Source organism: Apiospora phragmitis (assembly GCF_038363925.1).
Source record: "Apiospora phragmitis strain CBS 135458 chromosome Unknown utg000010l:1.0-9815664.0:1.0-9183399.0, whole genome shotgun sequence".
Lineage (NCBI taxonomy): Eukaryota > Fungi > Ascomycota > Sordariomycetes > Amphisphaeriales > Apiosporaceae > Apiospora > Apiospora phragmitis.
In genome coordinates, this window is record NW_027117409.1 from 6,382,229 (window position 1) to 6,404,213 (window position 21,985).

The 21,985-nt window shown below is 52.7% G+C and overlaps 5 protein-coding genes across 5 annotated transcripts; all 5 read left to right on the plus strand.

Annotated features, from left to right (window-relative positions):
• Positions 1 to 36: 36 nt before the first annotated feature.
• PG994_011706 (uncharacterized protein) lies at positions 37 to 1,047 on the plus strand (the record flags this gene model as incomplete). The annotated part of the gene is made up of 1 exon (XM_066863115.1): positions 37 to 1,047. One exon carries the CDS (start codon positions 37 to 39, stop codon positions 1,045 to 1,047), a length of 1,011 nt encoding a protein of 336 aa, XP_066712225.1.
• Positions 1,048 to 1,269: 222 nt separating this feature from the next.
• On the plus strand, positions 1,270 to 1,818 carry PG994_011707 (uncharacterized protein; the record flags this gene model as incomplete). Its single annotated transcript, XM_066863116.1, has 1 exon — positions 1,270 to 1,818. The coding sequence occupies one exon, from the start codon at positions 1,270 to 1,272 to the stop codon at positions 1,816 to 1,818; it is 549 nt and encodes a 182-aa protein (XP_066712226.1).
• Positions 1,819 to 3,229: 1,411 nt separating this feature from the next.
• PG994_011708 (ubiquitin-conjugating enzyme E) lies at positions 3,230 to 4,061 on the plus strand (the record flags this gene model as incomplete). The annotated part of the gene is made up of 4 exons (XM_066863117.1): positions 3,230 to 3,264; positions 3,351 to 3,502; positions 3,567 to 3,590; positions 3,682 to 4,061. 4 exons carry the CDS (start codon positions 3,230 to 3,232, stop codon positions 4,059 to 4,061), a joined length of 591 nt encoding a protein of 196 aa, XP_066712227.1.
• Positions 4,062 to 4,969: 908 nt separating this feature from the next.
• On the plus strand, positions 4,970 to 7,232 carry PG994_011709 (asparagine synthase domain-containing protein; the record flags this gene model as incomplete). Its single annotated transcript, XM_066863118.1, has 10 exons — positions 4,970 to 4,995; positions 5,126 to 5,176; positions 5,230 to 5,255; positions 5,400 to 5,435; positions 5,495 to 5,983; positions 6,013 to 6,533; positions 6,577 to 6,636; positions 6,689 to 6,972; positions 7,023 to 7,127; positions 7,190 to 7,232. The coding sequence occupies 10 exons, from the start codon at positions 4,970 to 4,972 to the stop codon at positions 7,230 to 7,232; spliced, it is 1,641 nt and encodes a 546-aa protein (XP_066712228.1).
• An 886-nt stretch (positions 7,233 to 8,118) lies between these two features.
• On the plus strand, positions 8,119 to 11,409 carry PG994_011710 (uncharacterized protein; the record flags this gene model as incomplete). Its single annotated transcript, XM_066863119.1, has 5 exons — positions 8,119 to 8,373; positions 8,450 to 8,757; positions 8,903 to 10,160; positions 10,212 to 10,769; positions 10,798 to 11,409. The coding sequence occupies 5 exons, from the start codon at positions 8,119 to 8,121 to the stop codon at positions 11,407 to 11,409; spliced, it is 2,991 nt and encodes a 996-aa protein (XP_066712229.1).
• Positions 11,410 to 21,985: the final 10,576 nt, after the last annotated feature.

Genomic DNA, 21,985 nt, shown 5'->3' on the forward strand with positions numbered 1-21,985 from the left:
CAATTCTCAGTGTCCCTCACTTGCAATAACGCCACCATGAGGAATAACGCTGTTTACCTCTTCGCTCTCGTCCTCGGACCGATTGTCGTTTCGACTAACCCTTTGCCCGACTACGGCTACGGAGGAGGCTCTGGCGGAGGTTCTGGCGGTGGCGCGCCTGGCGGTGCAGCCCCCGCAGGCGCTAAGCCCGCCGGACCGGGTGGCCCAGGCGGCCCAGGCGCCCCCGCCCCCGGAGGCAATGCACTTGCTGGATATGGCCCTCATGCTGGTCCTGGTGCACCTGCCGGTCCCGGTGCTCCCGCCGGCCCAAGCAGTCAGAAAGTAAACTGTAGCTACCCCAGCAACAGCCATCTGTCTGTCTGTGGTGGAAGTGGTGCACCTGCCGGTCCCGGTGCTCCTGCCGGCCCAAGCAGTCAGAAAGTAAACTGCAACTACCCGAGCAACAGCCATCTATCTATTTGTGGTGGAAGTGGCACGCCTGCCGGCCCCGGTGCTCCCGCCGGCCCAAGTAGTCAGAAAGTTAACTGTAGCTACCCAAGCAACAGTCATCTCACGGTCTGCGGTGGAAGCGGTACGCCTGCCGGTCCGGTGTACCTGCTGGGCCAGGAGCTCCCGCCGGCTCTAGCAACCAAAAAGTTAACTGCAACTACCCAAGCAACAGCCATCTCACGGTCTGCGGTGGGAGCGGTACGCCTGCCGGTCCCGGTGCACCTGCTGGCAACCAGAAAGTTAACTGCAACTACCCGAGCAACAGTCATCTTACGGTCTGCGGTGGAAGCGGTACGCCTGCTAGCCCCGGTGCTCATGCTGGCCCCGGTGCACCTACTGGCAACCAGAAAGTTAACTGCAACTACCCGAGCAACAGCCATCTGTCTATCTGCGGTGGAAGCGGCACGCCTGCCGGCCCCGGTGCACCTGCTGGCAACCAGAAAGTTAACTGCAACTACCCGAGCAACAGTCATCTTACGGTCTGTGGTGGAAGCGGTACGCCTGCTGGCCCCGGTGCTCATGCTGGCCCGGGGCACCTACTGGCAACCAGAAAGTTAACTGCAATTACCCAAGCAACAAGAATTTAGCAGTCTGTGGTGGTCAATCCACGAGCCAATCTTCGCCGAGCGGCTCGTCGACCTCAGGGTCCTGCGGAAACGTCAACCCGTGCTCGAGCATCGGAACGGGTCCGGGAACCCCCGGTGGCTTAGGAAACTCACTGACTGGGCCGAACGGCATCTGCGTCAACTGCGATTATCCATCCAACAAGGGTCAATGGGCATGCCAGAAGGGGTACAAAAGCTGGCAGCCCAACTGCAATATGGCGCAGCACAAGAACCTCGCAGCCTGTGGCGGCTCCTGCCCCTCAACCCTACGGCGATACTCATCCCTGCCACTGTCACGAGCGTGTCTCCCGTGGCCACCCACGCTGTCGACTGCACGTTGCCAATGAATTGGGGCCAGACTGCGTGCTCGTGCACCCTGCCGATGAACTCTGGCCTTCCTCAGTGTAAACCCACCATCCAGGCTGCACCTACCTCTCCCAAGCCCGTCTACACGCCCAAGCCTATTGCGATCCCCAGCAAGCCTGCCTACACCACCCCGCCCCACGTAGATTGCAGCAACGTGGCCAACTTCGGCATGTCGGAGTGTGCTTGCACGATCCCGATGTATAGCACTTTGGCTCGCTGCCAGCCCTCGACTATGACAACGATCATGACGGTAGTGCCAACACCCGCACCCGCTACGACTCCCCTCCCTGAGTCGACCCCTGAGACGACTCCGGCAACGGTTGCGAGCAGCGCCCCAAAACACACCTGGCTCATCTGAGATCCCGACCCCACCCCTGAGACTGCCGCGTCAGTCCCTGAAACTACCCCTGCGGCCGCGACTCCGACTCCTGAGGCTCCTCAGTCGAGCGCCGAGACCGAGGTGGCCACGACAGCCCCTGTGACAACCCAGGGCAGCTCTCCCGCGGCCACTACCCCTGCCTCTTCCCCTGGGCAAAGCTATGGTAATGAAAACGACTATGGCTATGGCTATTAGTATCGCAATGGCAAGCACTGCAACAACGGATACTAAACCAAAGACTCAAGCCGCAGGCCGATACCACTACGAGAACAGTGCAATGGAACGGTTGGGAAAGGGTGAAATTCAATTTCAAGAGGAGGGATTGAGGAAGTTTGAGAACAATAAGAAAAGCTAGAATGACAGTCGCTCGTTACAGGGATAAGGAACGCAGGTACGGAAATGGGGAGTTTTTGTGATTTTGATTTTCCAGATTGGTAGGGAATTTGACTTTGGTGTAAAACAGTATTGGGTTGATGAGTTTAGCTGGGGATATACTTGAATACAGGCTCTGTGCCCAAAGTGTCGTGTCTACCTCCTGCCATGATCAGGTAGGTCTCGTTGCTACTGTGTGCAATGGCCCCGTTTCGCAAACAGAGGAAGACATTACCGTGATACGTATGGTAGTGTATTGTTTGAATACGGTGTGTGTGTGTGTGTGTGTGTGTGTGTGTGGAATGAGAATGCGATCGTTTGTTTGCTCCAGCATGTGAGAGAGGTGAAGCTGAGGTTGAGAAACAGAGTGGGGACCCCCCAGGCGGTGTTAACGCCGCACTGAACGAGCGTACACTGAGTAAGTACTGTAGGCCAGCCAGGTGCTAAAAGATGTATTTGAATACGTGCCTGTGTACTCCGTACCTGATATAGCGTACAAAGAAGAAGTGCTGTGAAACCGCTGCTATTCCTGTCACATTCACTTCAATTCACTATCTTTGAACGGCCCAAACCGAGTGGTACAACACAGCACATATGCTGAAAAAGGTGGTGGTTGACTGACTGCTCAGTGAGGTCTTTGCATTCCTCGCATTTAAGTTATTGAAGCACGGCACCAAGCCAGCCGTAAAAGCCGCCCATCACGACTTCCGCCTGCGGGCAACTCTTTAATCCTTCATTATTTCCAATTCAATTGCGACGGCCCGCCTAATACTGCTCCTCACCAATAAAGAAAGACATCGACGCCTTCTCAACTTCCTCATTTCACCTCGTCACCCACGCCTTCACTTCGCACTGGGCACCAAAGCTTACCCATCATCAGCTCAACTGCCTTTCCACCCTCGCCAAGCCCACTCATTTGTCCCGGCTTGTCTCTATTCGCAACCTTACTCCATACCCTTTGTTTCTCTGCAGATCCCAGCTTTTTGCGATAACATCACCCAAGTACACAACTGCAATCATGGCGCTGTGTCAGATGCGACTCCAGGAGGAGAGGTATGTTCTCTTCGTCGTTTGATGCATCTCAAACAAATACAACCACGTCCCTGTAGTCGCTAACATGGAGGCTCGCTAGAAAGCAGTGGCGGAAGGATCATCCTTTCGGCTTTGGGCCAGACCCCTCAAGAACAAGGATGGAGTCATGGACTTGAAGGTCTGGAGTGCGGCATTCCTGGCAAGGACAAAACATTGTGGGAGGGCGGTCTATTCAAGATGACCATGACATTTCCCGAAGGTAGGCTGCAAGAACGTGTCCGCGAGTTTGCTAAATTCCCTGCTGACATGCGGCGCTTCTTCAGAGTACCCTACCAAGCCTCCTAAGTGTAAGTCAAAGTCCTTCGATGCTGCCTACCTGTCGGTCCTGTCGCATGGAAGCTATGCTAATAGATTTGTGTGCGTTTCTGTGTGATACAGGCAAGTTTACACCGCCGCTTTTCCACCCGAACGTCTATCCTTCGGGCACGGTCTGCCTCTCAATTCTCAACGAAGAGGAAGGTTGGAAGCCGGCTATTACTGTGAAGCAGATCGCACTGGGCGTTCAAGACCTCCTCGACAACCCAAATCCCGAGTCTCCTGCCCAGCTGAAGCCTACAACTTGTTCAAGAAGGATCGAACCGAATATGAGCGACGAGTGCGTCGTGTGGTCAAGGATAATGCTCCAGGATCTTGAGGTGCTAGGCGCTCCAACGTTTATTCACGACTCAAACGAAGGTCATGACAAAAGAAAAGTAAAGGAAGAAGAAGCAGGGAGAATACGAGATTTTGAGACTCCGGGATACTGGACTGGCGTTTAGGATGGCGATACCACCAGTGATGGATTGTTTGCTTTTAAATCGTGGAGTTTCTCTGCTGAAACTCTACAGGGGAATACGAGGGAAGAATTTGACGCGTTTCTAGCCTTTGGTCAGCTATGGAAGAAGGGCGTCTGGCATAGAATAATTTTCTTTAGCATCACCGAGATGTTCTCACGATGGTTATGACTTTCACCTCATCTTGCACCTACTTGGCTTGCTCGCCATGCATGCTATGCTGTCACGTACTTGAAGAAAGTGGAGTCGCCCACTCGTTCGTGTCTACGTATGTAGGTGTGCAAACGCCGTTCGGGGCGAAAGCATAAGTCCGTATTAAACATTGTAAAAGGCGACTGTCATAGTAGGTCCTTATCGAGAGAGGTTAGGTAATTCGTGGCTTGGCTGGACCGTGGTGGCCGTCTACTATTGATGCAGGCTGATAAGTCAATTCAAGCAGGCCGATCTCGGGGACAAAAGCTGACACTTGCTGAGTGCTTTTGAGACAGAGCTAGGTTAATAACAGTCGGATTCTGAAGCCGGGTGGTAGCTTGGTAACTGCCCGGCTTGCGCTCGAAACTAATACGGGTCCAGCAAGGCAAGGGGAAGTATTCAGCCGTTACGAGAAGACTCACCAGCGGCGAGAAACGGCTTTTGGTTTTTTATATGACTCTTGACCTTATCAGTCAGACCGGTTGCGTACCTGGAACCAGAGACTGATCGCGTGGGGCTTGGCTCTACTATTGTTAGGCTCTTACCATCTCTCTGCAACTTAAGGACCCGGCCAATTTTTGTAGCTTTCGCTCGTTAAGACTCACACGTTTCCCTTCTCGACAACTTTATTCTGGCATAGAACCGTTAGACACTCCTCGTCCCTTTTCTTGTTTGGCCTACGAATCCGCAAACGAGTCAACATGTGTGGCATATTTGCGTGTCACTGGTAAGCCAACCACATCCCAATCCGATTGGCACAACCACCATCACATGGAAGGAGGGGCAATTATCCCACAACGACCCCGCCAAACAATTCTTGGGCGAACGCCTGCTAATGTAGATGGTTTTGCGCGCAGTCACCCTGACGTGCAGAAGTTTAAGCCAACCGCTCTGCGACTTGCGAAGCAGTAAGCGATCCTGCTCTGATGTTCTGGAACTTCAATTGACTCGTCATCTACAGAATCCGGCACAGAGGCCCCGATTGGAGTGAGTCACTTATGATCGTCAGTTATAGGGGTGGTTCTGGCTAACCATTACGTCCACCAGGTGGAAGCGTTATCTGCAACAACACAAGTATGACCAGCCCCCTCCTCTTCCACTCGGACGCACACTGATCTGTCTCGATTGCAGTTCTTTGCCATGAGCGTCTCAGTATTGTCGGCGTTGGTAAGTTTCCTGTTGCTTTTTCCATTTTTGCGAACGACAAACTCACAGATGGCTACCAGAGTCTGGCGCCCAGCCCCTTACCAACGAAGATGAGACCATTGTTCTCGCTGTCAACGGCGAGATCTACAACCACAGATTAATCCGAAAGAACCTGAAGACCCCCTATCACTTCAAGACGACCTCGGACTGCGAAGTCATCATTCCCTTGTACTTGGAGTATGGCCTGGACGCGCCCAAATACTTGGACGGCATGTTCTCGTTCGTTCTGTACGACAAGAAGCTTGACCGAACCATCGCTGCACGAGACCCGATCGGTATCACCACCTTTTACCAAGGCTGGTCTTCGCAGCAGAATGACGCAACCTACTTCGCCTCCGAGCTGAAGTGTCTTCATTCGGTATGCGACAAGATTCGCTCTTTCCCCCCGGGCCACATATTCGATACCAAGACTGGCGAGACTACCCGTTATTTCCAACCCACGTGGTGGGACGGCGCCAAGGTCCCGAGACACCCTGGATCTCAAGGCCGTCCGGGAGAGCTTGGAAAAAGTCTGTACGCAAACGTCTCATGGCTGAAGTCCCTTACGGTGTCTTGCTCTCCGGTGGCTTGGACTCCAGCTTAGTTGCTTCTATTGCTCAACGCGAGACGCAGCGATTGAAGAAGCTGGCTCTGGCTGCCAATGGCAACGCAGAAACAGAGGATGACCCTGACAAGGGCGAGGGTCTGGTTGGCATCGACAACGACAACAAATTGACGACACAGACATTCTTGCCCCAGCTCAACTCCTTTTCCATCGGCCTTCCTGGCTCGCCTGACAACGAGGCGGCACTCAAGGCGGCCAAATTCCTTGGAACCAAGCATCACGTCATGACCTTCACCATAGAGGATGGTCTCAACGCACTTTCGGATGTTATCTTCCATCTCGAGACCTACGACGTGACGACTATTCGTGCCTCGACGCCAATGTATCTGCTGTCGAGAAAGATCAAGGCCATGGGCATCAAGATGGTGCTCAGTGGCGAGGGAAGCGATGAGATCTTTGGCGGATACCTGTACTTCCACGCTGCGCCGGATAAGAAGGCTTTCCACGAGGAAACTGTTCGTCGCGTTAAGAACCTCCACCTCGCGGACTGTCTTTGAGCCAACAAGTCAACATCGGCTTGGGGTCTCGAAGCCCGAGTTCCCTTTCCTCGACAAGGAGGTTAGTCGCTTTGATCTGGACTTTGTCTTGGCATTTGCTAATACTATTGCAGTTCCTGGAGCTCAGCATGAACATCGATCCCCAAGAGAAGATGATCACGAAGGAGCGCATAGAGAAGTACATCTTGCGCAAGGCATTCGACACCTCCGATGAGCCCGAGACTGAGCCCTACCTGCCTGATGAGATCCTGTGGAGACAAAAGGAGCAGTTCTCGGATGGTGTGGGCTACGGCTGGATCGACGCTCTGAAGGACAACGCCGAGTTGCATGTAACGGACGAGATGATGAAGAACCCCAAGCCCGAGTGGGGTAACGACATCCCCGATACTAAGGAGGCGTAAGTCTTGACGCTTTGGCTTTCATGGGCATTACTAATCGGAGACGCAGGTACTGGTACCGATGCATGTTTGACGAGCACTTCCCTCCTCACTGCGCAGAGACTGTTATGCGATGGACGCCGACTTGGTCGAAGCAGTCCGACCCAAGTGGACGGTAAGTTGATGCAGGATTTGCTTTTGAACCCACGCACGCACGGGACTAATAGAATACCACAGAGCCATTTCTACACACAACGACAAATATGCCACCACACAATGATCACAGCCGTATAGCTGCGTGGCTGGCCTGAAAACGATCGTGTCGAGAGACGTTGGGCCTAGCTGCCAGGATAGGCTGCCAAGGCCCTTCCGACCGTTGAGCATACGATAGATGAATATGCACTCGCGATCAAGGACGAAAAACTAATGATTGGAGTTCTCTCGGGGGTACTTCAAGGAAAAAACACTGGGCGATGTAAATTGAGCCTCTGGCGGGCCATCTAGATATCGTGAGCACCTAAGCTCGCAGAACTGCCATTGCCAATTATATCAAGTTGTATTTTAGAATATACCCCCTATAGATGAGTCTGTGTGTTGTCAGACTCGGTGATAACTGCATGATTTGTAGTAGTTTCTCTCCCCAATTAACTGTCATGGGCAGAGAGCATCTCTTCAGCGGACCAATCAGAAAACGGCTCCCTTGCAGCCAGCCAAAGCCAAACCTGGCAATTTGCTTCACCGATGGCCCCTGGCCGCTAAACCCGATTCTGCGACCGAGGGGTTGTCATCGCGAAAAGTACGGGCGGCTTGGTCGCATTCACAGCCTTGATTTGGCCTGCTCGGTATGTCGCTCACTCCCTCACCCAGAGATAAACCCGTGGGTCCTCATCTTCTAGTGAAGTAGAGCTGCATCTGACCAAAGGTTTGGTATCGTTGCCATGACTTGATTTCCCGCTTCTTTCTTCTTTCTTCTTTCCTTTTGAAGACAAAAGAAAGGACAGTCGCTTCCGAGAAGAATGCGTCCAGGCCTGACACGGCGCAATGAGGGTAACAACAACAACTACCTTGCGATAGCGTCGCTCTTCCCGATTTCCCCTGAACGCTGGTCAGCTGCACACTATCCTTACTTCTTCATCTGATCGGTTCGGACCCGGTTGACCACCATCATGGGCGACCAGCCACCATATGTGACTCTGAGGACTAGGAGGCCTACGGATGGAAATAGCATGAGTAGCGGGGATTCTGCCGTACGTGGTGAAGTCATGCATAGTGTTCAACGTCGGAATCGCTCAGCTCCACTCACCTCTACTCAGTATGGCTCAAGTGTTGGAGACGACCGGACGCCGCCGGCGACGCACGACATCAGTCGCGTCAGCTATCACGTCAAGCATCTGTCCGACTTTGCGAAATCGCTCGAGGATGTGCGTACTTGCTATCCCATCCCTAGCATGAGGCTGCCCCCATGTCGTGTACTAATAATGATGATCCAACTTCCAGTCTGCTGCGCGAGCATTCCCGAACCGCGGCAGGTCGCAGAGGTACAGGAAGGTGCAGGCGCTGCTCCTCCACTGGAGATCCGACGATTTATTCGTTTTGCCTGAACTCGAAGACCTTGAGCAGTGCCTTCGGGAAGACTATAGCTTCGATACAGACACGTTCGCGATTCCGTCCGACAACTCCCATCTGGAACTCATGATGAGGGTAGGATCCATGATCAAAGAGCACGAGTCTACTGACACCTTGTTTATTATATACTATGGCGGCCATGCCCGGATAGATGACTCGCGGCAGAGCACTTGGTGTGCGTAAGTCTACCTGGAAGAACCCATTACCTCCTGGATCGCTTACTCATCTGTTCTCGCGGAATAGAGCTCGAAACCCGGACTCGCCATGGCTACAGTGCGTTTCAAGTCTCAATCCCGCTTTACTCAGCCGCTAACCGGCCGGCAGATGGTCTGCTATCCAAACACTGCTAGAGCGGTCGCTATCGGACGTCCTCATCTTGCTGGACTGCTGTGCCGGGGCTGCCAGTGCAACGTTCCCTAATGGCAACAGCACTACTGAGACGATATCGGCCAGTAGCTGGGATGCCATTGCTCCCGATCCAGGGAGATATAGCTTCACCAACGCCTTAATCGAGGTTTTGCAAGAGTGGAAGCACAGGACTTACTCTGCAGCGATGTTACATGCAGAGGTGCTGGCGCGACTAAAGCATCCTCGGCCTATCATGTTGAACGGAAAGCACTTCGAAGCCCGGTCGACGCCAGTCCACTTCATGATGACGTCGAACCACAAGGCTCCCAGCATTGAGATGTCCCGCCTCCTCGGCGACGACATGCGGCCGCCCTCGCCCCCGCAGGAATTTGAAGGGGAAGTCCCGACACCCACGGGGAGATCCGGTGGTTCGCAGGAGCTCGTGTCGGCAGAGCCCACAGAGGACGTCCCCCACGTCATGATATCACTCGCCCTTGAAGACAACCAGAGCTTGGACATCAATGCTTGGGAGAGCTGGCTTGCGGCGTTCCCAGCGATTGCCAAGTATGTCAAGGTGCAAGGGGTCTTCAAAAGCCATTCCACGCTCATGTTATTGTCCTTGCCGGTGATGGTATGGGACCTTCTACCAGAGAATCTGGCGACTAACTTCATTGCGTTCATACGGTCGAATAATCTGGCAATCCCCAAGGGAGGTGTGCCTCACGGGGTCGAGGCAGAAGTGCGAATGTCGGGCTCGGAGGTAGAATCTGGCTCGATCTTTTCAGGGACCACCATGATGACCGGGGCTCTCAACCCAGGCAATGTGTTACTACCAGGTGTGGTCGGACCCAACCTACAGGAGACTGGAACTGCTGCGTCCACCAGGGCACCAAGTTCATTATCCGGGAGCGCAGGAGTTCAACCAAGCCCACCGAAAGCTCCAAGCCCGTTCCGCAATGAGTGGCGGCCCAGGCCCTTTAGCCCTCTAGGCAGGCACGCCACAGCACCGCCGTCCACTACAAGTGACGCCATTTCAGAGACTATGATACTCAACCAAGCTCGTAGCTCACGAAAGACGTACATAACGTCGGGAGACAATATCCCCGATCGCCCGCGCCTCGCTCCACACGTAGAATGTCGCTTGGAGAATTATTTCCAAGATGACCCAGCCCTAACGGTGGCCGTCAAGGAGTTCTTGGCATCGAACTTGGGCATCGAAACTACAGATATTGATGTAAGCGCAGTGTGATGGCTCGTAAACTAATGACGACTGACCATTCTATAGATTTGGTTCTATCACCGCCGTGAGCAACAACAAGTGGCTGTAAGGTTACAAAGTTTAGGCATCGAAAGCCAACGTAAAATCCAGACGAACGATGGCGCTCATATGATACTACCTGGACATCTGAATCAGCTACTCGATACACTGTTGCCGAGCCAGATGCTCATCGTCGACCTCCGGGCTCCGAAAGAATACCAACGGTCACACATTCACGGTGCCATCAACTTCCGCGCACCTGCCTCTTTCGTTCAGCGAGCAAGCTTTGATATGATTGAACAGGCGATTGTCGATGATGCGAGCCGACACGCTTTCCGTCGATGGTCAGAGTTTAGGTGTGTCGTCTTCTATGACAGACACATTGAATTTGCCTGGGAATGTCCCACGGCGGACGCTCTCATCCCACGCTTCAAGGAACAGGGCTGGAGTGGGCACATCTTTATACCAAAGGGGCATTATCGCGAGTTCTCAGCCTCCTTCGACAAACACATTGGGGGCTCTAGGATGAGTGCCGAAGCTGCCAAGTATCTGGAGAGCTTGAGCGAACGGGCGATGGAGAAGCAGGTTTGTCCATTCAATGGCCTTTATCTAGGCGGCGTTGAACCTGACATATTCACAGAAGGATAACGAGCAAGCCTACAGCGACTGGCTGAGACTGGTCAAGGATGACGACCGAGCTGCGTCCACCGAGCTGGTGCCCGCAGTCAAGGCTGAGCGGATGGACGCCATGATACTACACCAGAAGGATCTAGAGGATGAGTTTGAGAGACGCCTGCCGTCTCTGTACCGGAAGGCCCTCGATCTCGCAACGACTGCACAAGAGGACGAGCCGGTCGAGAACTGGGACCGGAAAGCGCCCATGGTCGAGCATCTCTCGCGAGGCTTAGAGAAGATGCAGGAGGTCGGCAGTGGGACAAGATCGCCTGGCAGCGGAGACCCCAGACACGGCTTGCCGAGCTACCCTGAGAAGAGCCGGGATCCTCACTTTACTGCCGACGATTACGATGTGATCGACGCGGACCATGAACATCTGCCGAGCGACGCAGCCTATCAGCAAAATGCCGCGGCTGCTGGAGTGGGTAAGGCGCCCTTTTATTCGTCTGACGATCCAGCGGGACCCTCAGGCGATACGCAGCAGAAGAAGGGGGCCTCGACAGGCGGGCGAGGGAGGAACCTCTTCAGAATGTTACGAAGTGCGCGGTGAAGGGGTGAATGGGCAAGGGGGTAAAAGGCTTGGTGGGCGGGTGCTTGCTGACTCGAGCGAGCTGGCTAGGGGAAGCAAAGTTTTGACTGACGGATGTCATGTAAGACGAATGTTTGAATGGGTAAGGTCTTGTCCCTGGAATGGTAGGAGTCGGACGGCGAAAAAGGGCAGGGCCATGGCGGGAATAACACGTTAGCATTTGTCAGGTACCTGCATCATCTCTTACCCCGTCCCACCATGAAGGGCACGACGACGCAACATTTGCCGAAAACAGTCGGCCTAGCGGCAAAGGCGTGACGATTCATCTCTTCTTGACATGTGTGGTTCGTGTTTAGGCGACCTGCTAGCCGGCTTCTCATCAGCTCTGCTCGTATCCCCTTCTGCTCGCGTCACGTTTAAAGTTTGGCACTGGGAATGTTTCGGGCCTCGTCCCAAGAAGCAGGATCAAGCAGACGTTGAAGGAGTTTAACCGGCTAGTACATACTCTGAAAAAGAAGGGACGATTTAAAAAATATCGTTCGGCCGAGCAATGCGATTGGCCAGGGGAAGCTTGCTTATTCTTCTATACTCATATCCAACGGCATAACCAACCCTCCAGCAAAGACTTGGCATGCAAAAAGGGTAGGTGATGGGCGGCATACTGTCAATGTTAAGCCTTGGATGGCCGGAAAGCAAGCATGATTTGAGATGTTGACAGCCAATACCAGACAAGTGAACCAAGCAGCCGAGCAACTACGTGCGTAGTGAGACCAGGGAGCCGTTGTTATCACTCCCGCATCACCTGAGGAACAAGCTGCTTCCTGGGGGTTCATCCTATGTGTGCGGTATAGAGCGTATATGATATGGCATTGAGCGGGCGAGGAATACGAACGAGCCGCCTTGTATCCATTCATATCAGATTTGTCATTCGCAGTCGAATCAACAAACAGGCATATGGGGATGGAGATGGGAAGGATGGGGTACAGGGAGCTTGCTTGCTTCCATTCTCTTCCCTTACTCGCCATAGGCAATAATACCAGTAACTCCTAAGTCAGGTGAGATGGCCCTTGGCGTGATGTTTGCGACATCAGTGCCTCCTCCCCTCGCCTCGCCTCCCCATCCCCATTCCACGCCATTCCATTCCTGACACCAGACACAGTTCTTGTGAATCAATCAACCCACCAAAATCCGGGCCCCCTTCTGCCCGGAGAGTGTGGCTTGTCATGTCACAGAAAAGCGTTTCTCTCACAACGGCCCCCTGTCTGGCAAGCAGGCCGTCCCCCCTCCTCTCCCCGTTTTGCCAGAGGAAACTGACACACCACGAACACACAAAACACGGCCTGGCGTGGCGAAGCCCCCCAAACTAAAAGGGTCATCCATCACGTTTTATCCATAATTTTAAGCTTAACAAATGCGGGAAGGGACAGGTAGGAGGAGAGCATTTCAGACACGGTATCGAGAGACATTGAAGCGGAAAAAACGAAGTAATTTTTGCGCCTTTTTGGCAGTGGAAGAGAGCTACTGTGCCGGGGGTGCGGATGTTAGCTGGACTGTCAATCAGATATGTACATAAAAATAATGATCATAAGTCCGATGATTCGGTTGGGTCTGCACAAGTACATAGGCGAGAGAGAGGCATGGTCGGAGTGTCTTGCTATACACATCCATGCAATAGTGCGTATATAACCACCCATGTACGTGGGGGCAGATCCCCGATCAAGTTCGTCACATTTCTTTTACGTCGTCTTAAGTATGTATGTGGTGTAAGTCCCGCATTCTTCCTACCTGGACTCAGATCAACAGCGAGGGAAAGGGGGGGGGGGGAAAGAGAAGGAGTACGCGCGAACGTACGGGAAAGCGGTGAGTGATCAATTTAAACCAAGTAGGAGAAGGCAGACAAGTGATACTATTGCCACGCACACTCACACACACTGATATAGTTCGACCCTCCTATAGTGCAACATATCTGCAAGATGAAGGACGACCGTCGATCCTAGCCCCTCTATAAATCCGAGATGACAGCAGTATGAGGGTGTGCATTGCATCTGCTATACCTCCGCTTGGGCGCTATACCACTGACAAGCCCCGTGCTAAGCCCGGAGCGGGTGTCGCTGGTTCGTAGTAAGCCTCGGAGAAAAACAGGTCAGCAAGCCGGTTAAGGAAAAAGACGGCGAATCTAGCATCTAGCATCTAGCATCTAGCATCTAGCATCTAGCATCTAGCATCGTAGTAGTAGTATATAGACAGAAGGGAGAGGTATGCATGTAGCGTGTAAGTTGAAAGTTTCTGGTTATGCATATGATGCCGCTGCTGCATCGATAGTTGACACCAACCCTTTTCCAGGGTCTACTGTTTATATTCTATTTTCTTTCTTCAACCCGTCTCTCTCGTCCGTCTTGCCTTGCCCCCCTTCTGGACCCCCTCCCCCCTAGTGGTATTCAATATGGGGCGTCTGCTATGGGGGGACGGGGGTGGCGCTAGACCGGCTGCCAGTCCCGTTGGATTTCCTTTGTTTTGACAGCAGGTGTGGTCTGTCAATTTCGGTCCACTCTCTCCCTTTTCCCCCCGCCCGCCCCGATTTCCGATCTTGACAGTTTGATTGTCAATCGCTACAGGATCTGTTCTAGAAGACCGCAACCACATATTGGCAACCCGGAAATACGCAGGCAGCGCAGGAAAGAAGAGACGAAGGCAATTGATAATCATCGGTTGGCAGTGATTGGCATAGATATACCTAAAATCTGCTAACGGTCTTTCTTCTTCTTCAAAATCATGACATTGAGGAGAGTATTACCCAATTCATGAACTTATGCAACAAGAGAGGTGGTGGTAGCTATGGCAAGATACTGGTTCTTTTCGTGACACCCCGCCTGACTCGGGACGTCAGTCCGTCCTGTGGTGAGACGATTTCCGGCGCAAGCACAGCCTCAACGGCGTCATGGTCCATCATCAATATGATACTGGGCCACGAAACGAGCAACAAAAAGGAGGGGGCGCGCCTACCTACTACAAGCTACACTCTACAACCTACAAGGGGGTGTGTAAAGGAAAAGATACAAGCATGGTTGGTCGGAGTTAGCACGATTATAACTCGCTCGCTTGCCTGCCATGCTGTGAGGTGAGATCTGACAGGTGTTCAGGAGGAGACGAAAAAAGGCTGGCCGAGAAAGCAATATAAGAGCATAAAAGCAAAGAAGGAAAGCCAGTAACCGACGGGGAAACGACCCAAGGAAACAAATCCGGCCCAGGAAAAAAGAAGGTGATGACGATTCATTAGATATTCGACTCGCATCACACGTGTCCCGAGGAGCGGCTTGACAAGGGCCCAAAAGAGATCTTAACCCCATAGGGCAACTTATTCGCGGCATTGGTCGAAGCAACCTGAGCAGCGTCGCATTGAAGGGAATCCTTCCCCATCGAAACTGCAGCATGTCAAAATACCAATACGCGGGAAGGATCTGATCTTGGTTTGGGAAGGGAAGGGGGGGGGTGGCTGTATGTAGGTACGGTTACATCGACAGACATCTGTATTGGTATGTATATACGGTGCGGTGCGGTACGGGGAATGGGCCAGCAAGCCAGGGCAGGCAGGATAGCCTGATAGCCTGGGTGCTGGGATAGGATAACTGGACAAGTCAGGAATGCAATTCAGCAGGTAACAAGGATCCATTACCACGGCGAACCGAACGGTGGGCTGTTTTATTCTGCTCGTTACCCACTGCCCATGCGTTCTGGTGCTGTGGCACTCCCCTCGAGCTCCAGTCCACTCCTTTCTCGTGATGCGATTCGACGAGGCAGCGTTGCAGGCGATGTGACGTGCCGGGATGCCTGGCCTCTTCGGCTTGTACAGTGGAGGGCGGAGCAGCAGGCATACTTGTCGCACTTATATACGTAGACTCAATGACAATTGACAGCCGGCCGCTTGGACCTTTATCGGAGATCTTGACATGTTTCCATACAGTAATTGAGACAGTGTGGGCTGCCCATACCAATACCGACAACAACACCACAGCAACAGACAGACAGACTTTGAAGAGTCAGAAATAAACCGGACTTAGCTAACTCCATAGAATGACAGAAGGCTGCACTCGAGGATAACTTAACACCTTAGATATATAAATAGATAAAGAACAGAAAATAATATAGTAATTAATTCTAATCACAACAGTATTTTTTCTAAATTTTTCGCTCTATTCGTTCACTTTTGAACATTCTTTGAAATAGTGGTGGTTTACGTTGAGATGGCCAAGTCCGGTTTATTTCTGACAGCGCCAGCAGATAAGCAACTTGAGGAGAAAAGGGTCGGCCCACTGACTGCCCGGGACTTTTTGACAAAACCCCCGCCCAACCAACCAGGACCGGCTGATCAGGATCGTCGTCTATCGAGACTTGGCAAAATCTGCGTTTCCAAATAAAACATGAATGCATCGCACATACATACATATCGTCACGGTCAAAATGGAGGCGAAAGAAAGGGCGCCCCCGTTACCGAGTCATTTTGGTGCAACATACAAAACACCCAGGAACGTGCGTTTGTCAGTACTAATGACTGTTGCATACTACCTGCCTGCACACCCCATTCCAAGGGCAAAATGATTTGTGCCTAGGTTCAGCCAGGGAGCTGCCAATTCCGATCAAGAAAATGGTTCTAATATAGGCAGGGCTATATTCTTATACCCTCACCCACTCGCCATGCGAGAGCCGAGAGCTGACTTGGCTGTCGACAAAGTAAAGCAGTCACTTCATTGCCCTTCGCTAGCAAGAAAAGAGGCATGCATTTTGGGGAAATGCACCCGGAACCATGGCGCACTATTATCGCAAGGACACATGGCTGTTTATTAGTTGGCACAAGCAAGGGATATGACACCGGTCAAGACTCCGTACGTCCAAGGCAAACAATGAATGCATCACCTTTGCTCCCAAGCGCACAATATATGGCGCAGTATGTAGTTGATGGAAAACACATACATACAGACACGGACCCCCTCCCTTCCTGGTGGCCGTCAACAATACCCCACTGCTGCTGCTGCTCGTGTGTGTATGTGTGTGTGTGTGCGTGTTTGGCATATTATGCACGATATTTGACAACCGCCGTCAGTCCCTGACCACGGCGGAGATCAACCTGACATGGGACCCCGTCTTGACGGAGGCGATGTGCACCGAATGATCAACCTGACTCGTCCTGACCTGCTGCTTCGGGGAACAAACGTACATACATGTGCACTGACAGATGTGCTTCGGTCCAATCTTCGGTTTTGCTCTCCTAAACAAAAAACCGGGACAGGACTTATGCATACATACAGATGTGTCCTGGATTGGCAGGCTCTTCGGGGGGCCTGATTCGCGCCGGGGCAGGTGGGCTTGACATGGACTGGACTGACTGGCGGAGGCCTGGGCGGGCTGGCAGGCTGCACGGAAGATGCCATGGCGAACCGGGCCTGCAGCGTGATTATGCATCCACCGCCCGAATCGCGACGCACATATTGTCATGCACGCTACGGCAGCCTCAGATCTCTCCGGCCACTTCCAGAGATCAAATATGACGAGTCGGATTCGTGCCCAATACGGATGCGGTAGAATAAGACACATGTCATGCGACAAAAAAAGGAAAGAGTGGCGGTTTTTTTTTATCACGAGGTATGTATTGCAAAGAAGCATGGCTGCGGTATGCATGTGTGTATGCATGTGTGTCTCTAGGCCCGCCTAGCGGCCGTTGCGAAAGGACCGGCGCTCCTACCGAGCAAGGGGAGTGAGGAAAAGCAAGAATAGAGGCGAATAAGAAAAGAGCAAAAGGGGGAACGGCCAGCCTAACCGAAGCCACTGGCTGGCCACTCGATATGTACCGTCATCCTAGCGCCATATGACATAGCATATTGCAGCTAGGATGGACGCCATCACGCAAGCCATCATATCCAAGGGAGGGGGTGCTGTCGGCCTTGGTCGATGTGGTGTCGTTGCCATCCACTTCTAGACGCATCGGCAGTCTGCTGCCATACCGGTACGGCTTGGCTTGGCTTGGCTTGGCTGGTGGTGATGTGTTTCCAACCTTCTGAATCCGTAACATGTTCGGACGGATCGAGGCGTCTGGTTGGCTAGAATCCGCACCCCTTGATAGAACAGACGACTGACAAGTTTTTTATACTACGGCGCACAACCTATGCATACGGCTCGGTCCCAAGACATTATTGACGGCTGACGTGATGGTGCCACTGCAAGGAAAAAGCACTTGGTAGTCAGTCATATTGCATCTATCTGATTAGATCTGTCGGGCCAGAAGTCCTGACATATCTCGGGTGCTTGCCTTTGAGGCAGCGAACAGCCCCGCTCGACAATGCGTGCCGCCGCCGCCTATGCTGCTTCCATTGGCTTGTGGTTGGACACTTCTTCTTTCAGCTGGTCGTGGATGGAGTGCAATTCTGCATATGATCCGCAAGCAGCCGTGGGGATGCATGCCCGGATGGCCATATCAAGACGCATACCACCGTGGCATGGGCGTTCGTGCTTTGAAGGTGTTCTTGGGGAGTACAGCTGCCAGGTGCCAGGGATCCAGATCCGCTAGCTGTGTGATGCGGCTTAGGTCTTGTACTGGTACGATGGGGCGTATATTTCCGTTCACTTCTGATTGCCGGGTGCGAATCAGGGCATTTTGGCATGGCGCCCATGATCATTCGTGATCCCGGTAAGACGTCCGTACCTACATACCTAGCTACTCGTGCACACAGACGTATCAGAAGTCATAATTGCGAATCGGAACCCTTACAGGCCCTGGAATTCCGGGTTGTCCTGCGAGATTGGCGATGTGCGTGCGGTGTTCATCACTGCTTGTACATTTGTTGCCTGTGTCCCCACACCTTTTTGGATGCAAGGAGCTGGAGTGGGTCAAAGCCCGTATTGGAACGGCTCCTCAATTTCCAGATCGCCCGCTGCAGGGGTTGTCGGTAGCATTGATGGTTACCGGATTAATGATAATAGCTAGATTATTGCATGGCGACCTTGAATGGCTGCGTCATTATGTGTTGGACAAAGAGCTCTCTCCCGTGAAGAAGGGCCATCCGTCCTCTGGTTTGGTTTTCTGCTGGTGATGGTGGTTGACGGCTACACCGCATCGTGTTAAGAGACAAAGCTGTGGCCAGAAACGGTCATGCAGTGAAGAGCCCCTTGAACAATGATTCGCGGATGAACGAAACGGAGACTGGAGGAAGAGGCCAGTTCGCAGCAAGCAAACAAACAAGGCGGGACATGTTCCATCCGAAACGAGCTGAAAGAGCGAGTGGGCGAGCGGGCGATAGGGAGAGAGCTGTCGACGGATAATCCCAGACCAACCCTATCTATCTATGCTTACTTTGGCCGTGGTCCGAGTCGGATCCGAGGATGAAAATTGGCCATATGCTGTGCTGCGACTTCCGGCTAATTGCCAGGGCAGCCACAGTGAGTAGTGGACAGCGGACAGCGGGCAGTGGGCAGCGGGCAGGCAATTGATGGTAAGGCAAGCACAGGCGGGGCAAAGCAAGGCAAGGCAGACGTTGGATCTTGGATTCTCTTGATACTGCTTTGGTTTATTTATTAGTAGCAACTGCTAAGGGGGGAAAGCCACCGGGGGAGCCACCACTTTACCGTTTTGAGGAATTGTCGCGAATGGCTGGTTGGTAGGTGCGCGAAGCAATATCCACCGCCAGACAAGGTTGCGGCCCAAGAAGGTGGATGAAGGGCCGTGCAAGTCTCACCATGATTGGAGGGAGGAGGATCTTACAGTTACTTGGCTGATGGGCCATGTGCGTGGAGGTGCGTGGGATCTGACCGATGCGATGGATGGCAGCGGCAGCGGGTCGGGAACTCTCCTTTAGTGCATCGCGCAGACGCCCGGGGCTGATGGCGGCTCGTGCAGTCGAGGGCTCCTGGAGGAGTCCTCTTGTGTTATTGTTTTGATGCCGGGTTGCTGTCAATATATATGTATACGTAGGCAACCTATACGGGTAATAAGGTTGGATTATATTGAAGCGATGCCAATTTGCATGGCCTCGTGTTTCTGCCCGTGTCTTGTTGCCCTTCTGATCATGCTCGAGCGCTCGCCGTACGCGCACACCTAGGTAGGCAATTAATCTCTCTACTGTCCCCGTATCTGCCCCCGTATCTGCTGCTGCTGTAGAGTCGTATCAGCCGATGCTTCCTCCCTAGATTGGAGGTGGGGGCTGGTTTCCGTGAAGATGCCCTGTCGTGGCACAGCAATGGTTGGTTTCGATGACTAGGAATCAGACAGAGCCGGTAACAAGTGACAAGCACCAGACTAATGGGTGGGTGGTAGCGCATATGCAGCATCTTCCAAATATGCGGGATGAACAACCAGAGCAACCAGAGAGAGAGCGCCGTGATGTGACGAGGTTTGCTGGTGTGTTCCCATGGCTAGGATAGATCTGCAGCAAGTACCAGATCACTGCATAATGTTCAAAAGATCGGTAGCAAGCTCCTGGCCCCCCGAGGTTCGCGTGCCCGGTAGATTGGATGTTGATGCCGAGCCATCATGCTATGTGCGGAGGGAGAGAGCTTAGTGGTCTACAGCGCAGGGAACCGGTGGGCCGGTACGGATATCAAGCTGACTAACAGCACGACATACCCAAAACCCAGGCCCCTTTGATGTTGATTTGATTTGATTTGATTCGCCTGAAATGCAGACGCGACCACCTCACCGGCCGAGACCCTCAGCCGACGGAGGACGAAACTATGGTGCATCGCAGCTCGGCCATTAGATCACGATGATTGTCGGGTGCCGAATTTCGTGCTTGGAGGAGGACAGGACAGTATGTAATTGCGTTGCATTCTTATGTTCGGTGAGGCGAGGTATCTGAAACGCATGGTGCATACCTACTCCAGTGGTAGAGACCTCAGTCCTACCTACATGTACATAGATACATGCCATACATCGAGTTGATAAACATTTGTACGCCAACGAATCGCGCTGGCGTGGTTCCGTTCCGTTCGGTTTGGGCTGCTCTGGTTCTACCTGATCTGCATCCGCGGCCCCATCAGTCAACACCTACCTTGGCAAGAAGTATACGTTCAACCTTGTTGCAGAAGAAACATGCTGTCCGGATGTACCGGTACCCACGACTAGACTTGGAGCCTGTCCAGTATAGTCGGTGGCTGGCCAGGGTTCGGGATCACCACCGTCCCGTAGCTTACATACAATAATAAGTATGGAAAGAATCCATAACGCCACCGTGTGTAGCCTTCCAAAAGGAAGTGGACGGGAAGGGGATTGAATCGAACGTTGAAGTGGCTTTAAGACATGCATTTCGGTGGAAAGTTTGCAGTTGCATCCTAAACAGACGGCTGGGTTTTGTCCGATAACACCGGTGTGCTGATTCAAACTCATCCATCCATCTGCCCGTCCGTCAAGGCTACTCTACTTCCTGGTGTTCTGCTGGACTACCGCCGCTGATGGCCGCGGGAAGATTGGATGGCTTGAGAATGGAACAGCGGCTAGATCTCCCATCGAAGCCCCCACCTGTCGATACACTTACTTTAGGTAGGCAAGTAGGCTCAATATGTATGTAGCACGTTATATAGAAACGTGCTCGTTTAGTTGTGTTACTCTTACTATAGAAAGACTAGGTGCCTCCTCCTCGAGTACCGCTCCGGCCCTCTGGAAGAAGGCCGCGCCCGCACCGATTTCTGGCTGCCTGAAAAGAGGACATGACTTACAGGTACGCCGTCGACCACAGCACCTTGAAAAAAAGGGCTAGAAATGTATATCGCAATCGCCAGCAAATGGGCTTGACAAGGTACATGACGTTAGCTGGCAAGGCGAGAAACATCACAGGCAGTGTCGTAGTGGGTTTGATACGTACTTCGTTTTGCATCCGAGAGTTGGCATGCTGCTGCTGCTGGAAACACCGCCTTGCTGACTCGGGACTGTATGAGGACTGATTCTGTCCCCAGCCGGATGGTAAACCAAAGATATGAGAACGAACGACGCACTGTCATCGTCCACAACTATAATTCCAGATGATCGGAGGGGGGGGGGTAGGCTAGTAACCCTCCGTGCTAGGTTAGATACAGTGGGCCAAACAACGACTGTTTCCCTACTCCGGACATTGCGCTAGGTTATGACTTGTAGTAGCCGTCGTACCTAGAAAAAAAGACAGTGCTTGACGTTGCTTTGACGTGCTTCATCTTCATTCATCCGTTCTCGGACATGCTCCATGGCTGGTAGGGTTCTGTCGAGGAAGAAGATGGCCTAATGGATGACAGGCCATCTCGCAGCCAATCGCAAGCCTCGATAACCTCGGCGTTCCTGTCCTGATTTTTTTTCTCGACAGGCTAATGAGCTGATCGGACCTGATCTGCGGCATCTGCCATCTAAGGTTAAGTACTCATGTAGCATGAGACCGCGATGGAACACCGGTCCGAGGATTACTGCGAGGATGGCCATTCGTTGCTATATCAGCCGCCCTTCCAGACATTTGAATCGTGCTAAATGTATGCTATCTTGCGAGGTGGCGTCGTACTGATCACGACACATACCACACCGGCCTCTGGGAATACTCCATGGCAATATCCCGACGACCGCTAGAAGCGTCAAAACGTCAACCGGTACAGC